At 43.4% G+C, this 4849-nt stretch overlaps 1 protein-coding gene across 1 annotated transcript; it reads left to right on the top strand.

Annotated features, from left to right (window-relative positions):
* The first annotated feature begins 1697 nt into the window (after window positions 1-1697).
* Window positions 1698-3080, top strand: LOC144753354 (syncytin-2-like). The gene has a single exon (XM_078641076.1). The coding sequence runs from the start codon at window positions 1698-1700 to the stop codon at window positions 3078-3080; it is 1383 nt and encodes a 460-aa protein (XP_078497202.1).
* Window positions 3081-4849: the final 1769 nt, after the last annotated feature.

Here is a 4849-nt window from a genome sequence, read left to right as displayed (position 1 = left end):
GATGGACTGGTGATGTTGGAATGTGTGAAGACACGATAGAGAGTGTGAAGTCCATTCAAGCTGAGGCCACAGAGAAAGAGTTGAGCACGTGGAGAGAAAGTACGGGTAAAATGGATGCAAATGGTTGTTGGATTGAATTATCAGAGCATCAGAGATGGTTGTTACCCGATGCATATGTGCTTGCAGTGGTTACAATGGCTCATGGAATGGCTCATATCAGCGTGAAAGGGATTTGCAAGTTGTTGGCCCCAGTATGGCAAAATTCAGGTATTCCCAGGTGTGCAGAGAATGTCGTCAAGAATTGCATGGTATGTCTGAAACACAATCCTGGTAGGGGAACCCCAACTCCAGCTGGTCATTTTGCACCTCCTACGTATCCGTTCGAGGTTTTGCAGCTAGATTTCATCCACATGGAGAGGTGCAACAATTTAAAATACGTACTCGTTGTTTGTGCCTTCTCAAGATGGGTAGAAGCATATCCCTTAAAAGACAATACTGCCTTATCTACAGCGAAGGCCCTTGTGAAAGAGTTCTTCCCCAGGTTTGGAATGCCTAGAATGGTCTGGAGTGATAACGGAAGTGAATTTGTGGGTCGAGTGATGAAGAGAGTATGTGAAGGACTAGGTATCCAGCAGAAGTTCCACGCTGCAAATCACCCCCAATCAGCTGGATTAGTAGAATGCTACAACGGCACATTAAAACTTAAATTGGCCAAAATTCAAGCGAGCACAGGTCTTAAATGGCCTGATGCTCTACCCCTAGCACTCCTGTCCACCAGAATGACTGTGCATTCACGAGTGAAACTTAGCCCCTACGAAATTGTTTTTGGCCGCCCGGCCAACATATGGGGAGTGCCACGACCCACCAAATTCAGCGAGATTGAACACCCTGTTTTGCTTGACTACCTGTATGAATTGACGGCTAAATTGCGTGTTTTGCATCAACAGGTTCACGACACCCTGCCTCCGGTCTCTGAGACTCCAGGTCACGCCATCGAGCCTGGATCCTGGGTGTTGGTCAAGAACTTCCAGAGAACGAAGAACGACCAGCCCAGGTGGACCGGACCGCACCTCGTCCTTCTTTCCACAAGATCAGCCATTCGAGCGGAGGGGAAGGCCAACTGGATCCACGGGGTCCACTGTAAAAGAATTCCTTTTTCTCCGCCTTATGACCCGTGGGTCCAGAAGGGTGTCGCTGACTCAGAAACTAAAACCGTGCCACGTCACCTACCTCTCAGTGAAGCACGTGTAAAAGGAACTAACTCTGAACGTGAAAGTGAGAACATTTTGCACGAGGCTGTGCCACCATCCAAGCGATTGAACACTACAGAGCCTGAACTCTTGTTCCAGGATCAAACAGTACCCGGAAGAGAACGTTACAATTTGAGACCGAGACCTATGGACAAATAAAGATATTTCTTTTTTCCTTCCAAGTACTATTTTTTTAAGTGCAGCTCTCCCATCTGAAGAAAACGTGCTTATTTTTGTTTTTCGAACCGCCATCCGGGTTCTGCTGCTAGGGCCGCGATTGCTTAAAGTCTTTGGGGTGCAGCTGACGACGTTAGGTCGGCAGTTCTGATCGGTCTAAGGGAGTTGCCCTGGACTGACAGAGGCATTCCTTAGCAGAGTCAACCTCCCGTCGCGGGCAGCACTTTAGAGAGGATGGAGTTTTCAGAGGTGAAGAGACCTGCCAAGGAAATGAACTTTAAACACAGGATGTGTACCGTAATGACAAAGAAAAGCTTTTTGATATTGTGCATTTTCATGTTATTCAGTATGATGATATTTTTAATAAGTTATGTCTTGTTCTCTTTTCGAGTAACATTTGCACCCACTTCATCGCCTATGCCTCCCCCTTCTACTGTTTCCTCACATTCTTTTCAACCCCTTCCTGAACACGAATCCGCTAGGAGATTAGAGTTTATCAATAACTCCTTTGTTCAGCTCTTGCACCAACACCAACTTGTAATGAACACGACTAACTGTTGGGTGTGCGGTCTTATGCCTCACACAATGGATAAAGGTATCCCTTATCTGGTCCTGCCATTCAGCCACAATGGTTCTGTGTGGGCATACAGAACAATGTTCATATATGCACGTGAAGTCTACCCCCTACGCTCTATAAAAGATAACCCCAAGAATAGTGCTCTAGTCAAGGGTACAGTTGACATGATTAAGGATGATATTTCTTATGAAACTACCCCCGAAGATGAGATAAGTGCCTATGTAGGATGGAACGTGACAGGATATGGAGCTATTCTAAGTGAGAAACAGCAAGCTAAGATATCTTCCCCGATTTGGATTGTACCCCATCAGGGTCGCCTGTGTCTGCAAGGTACTGGCAAGAATCCCAGAGCTCAGTTAGGGAAGAGTGTCTGTACTGAAACGTATGTTTTTGGGTCTCAGACTTCCCCTCTGTTTTTGGCAGCTAAGGGTGCCTATTTCATCTGCCATGATAGAGCCTATACATGGTTGCCCCCTGACTTTTCGGGCTCATGTTTTGTTTCATTCCTGTTGCCTCCCACCTACACAGCAGCGGCAGATTACCACAAGACAAGGATAGTTAGAGGTGTCTTGAGTAAAGAAGACACTGCAGGACAAGAGTTTGGGGACTTCGCAAAGGGTTTTCTCCCGTTCTGGGGATCCATGGCTAACAGCAGGAACATAAGGCAATTGACAAGGGTAGTTGAGTCCACCGTAATAGAAACTGCTAGTGCCCTTAGTAACCTGACTGCTGAGCTCCAGTCGGATCGTCTTATGACCCTTCAGAACAGGGTCGCATTAGATGTCATACTTGCAGACCGAGGTGGGGTATGCAGATTGATCCAATCGAGTTGCTGTGTTTTCATCCCTGATAACGCTCCAACAGTGTACAAGGCCATCTCCAACCTATATAAGATTTCCGAATCTATTCATGTGGATAAAGGAGATTGGTCGTTAATGGGATGGTTCTGGGAACTGATATCCGCCTGGGGATGGAAAATTCTGATGGTCATTGGGATGGTCTTAGCCATTCTTTTCCTGTTCTGTCTGTGCGTACAGTGTGCTCCTGCAATATGTGGCCTCTGTGTTACATCATGAGTAAGGAAGCCTGTATCAAGAGATGAACTAAGTACTAGAATGATGTTACAGCAACATCTCAATGACTTTAGGAATATAGATCTGGACTCAGATTAACATGAGGATAGATTAATTGCCTATGTAAGGGTAAAAGGAGGGTTTGTGGTTCTGAAAATCCTGGACTCACATAAATAATTCTGGACTCGAGAATTAAACTTAGTCGAAACATGACGAATTTGGTATCAAAAGACCGAGAATGACGAGTACACCATGTACAGCATTTTCAGCCTATTCGAGTGACGATTTCACCTCGAAATCATCATTATCGTTCAGAACCCTCGGCTTCCATTTTATGTATGGCAGCCATTTTGTGAGTTGCCCTTTACATAGGCTTATAATCCAGCTGAATTCGATTCCAAAAGGACACGTACACCTTAATCGACTTTCCTATGACCTGTGCAAGTTGGAACCATTGCCCCAGGCCGAACCTGTTAGGTCAGTTCCTCTCCCAGTGGCCGAACAAGATAGCATCAAGGCTCAACAAGCCATAAAACCTTTTTCATCGCACACACACCTGCCGTATCTTGCTCACATCTGTCTCTGCTCTTTTTGCTTCACTTGCTTTATGATGGGGAGGTGCCCGTTTTTATTGGGGGTCCACCGATATCTGATGAAATGTTGGTCCTTACCGGGTGATTTGTTGTGGGCTGGACGAAGTGAAATATGGACATGTCATCATGACTCTGCTTTTCCTTTGTAACAAAGAAATGTAAATGGTATACTGTAAATTCGAAGAATGTTTGCCTGAAGCTGAATATTTTGTATAAAAAGAGAAGCCTGGTTTTGTGAATTCGAGCAGTCTCCTGAGAATATACTTCCCGTGTGTTGTACTTCTAGGACACTTGTTACCTTGGTTGCAGCCAATAAAATCGATCCTTGACTTCACCTAGAAGACTCTGAGTTTCTGTGGTCTGAATCAGGAAGGACTCGAGGTCTCTGGGTGTACCCTGACACCGCTGGGTTGCCGGATCTGTGCCGGTTCTTAAAAACCCAGTACCTCACTATTACCTTTCAATCTCAGAAACTCTGTGTTGAGGACTGGACCAGAGCGGGGCCACCGTATTGATATTAGATATGTTTCTATAAGGAGACATATATATATCTCCTGAAAATAAAAAATCTGCAATCTAATTAATATATGTTGTTGTCAACACGTATGAAAAACCTCCTAATTCAAACAAGAGGCTGAACGAATTATCAAAGGTAGACATAATGATTTATCTGTGTTTACTACCTGTGAGTGACACAGGTCACTCTTCCTTGAGCCCAATAGTATAACCCCACGTAACTCAACCACAATAATTATAAACTTAGTATTGTATAATACATGTAGAAAATACAGTGTTGGCAAACTTAATATTTTGGTAAAAAATATACGCCAGTATAGACTTGTGCCCTAGAAGGTGAAAGAAAATGTTTTCTAAAGATTAAATGCTTGTTTCTAATTGTATGTTTTTTCTAAAATAGAATCTTGTCCGGATGAAGGTGATATCGTAATAAACCGAAACGCTGTGTCGACAACTTTGCACTTTGTAACAACTTTGCACCTTGTAATTTTAATATGTCTTCTATTTTAAATGCTTTGTGATAACTTTGACCTTTTTAATTGAAGGGCTTTCTATATGTATTGGCACATATTTTATATATTTTTTTAATGTATGATACTGCATTACTGTTATCAATATATTTAATTTAATGATTTGTAACAAATTGTCTAAACTTTTTTAGAA

This window comes from Lissotriton helveticus, chromosome 5_1 (genome assembly GCF_964261635.1).
Source record: "Lissotriton helveticus chromosome 5_1, aLisHel1.1, whole genome shotgun sequence".
Classification (NCBI taxonomy): domain Eukaryota; kingdom Metazoa; phylum Chordata; class Amphibia; order Caudata; family Salamandridae; genus Lissotriton; species Lissotriton helveticus.
The sequence above is the reverse complement of the archived record's forward strand: the minus strand, read 5'-3'. Positions and strand labels throughout refer to the sequence as shown.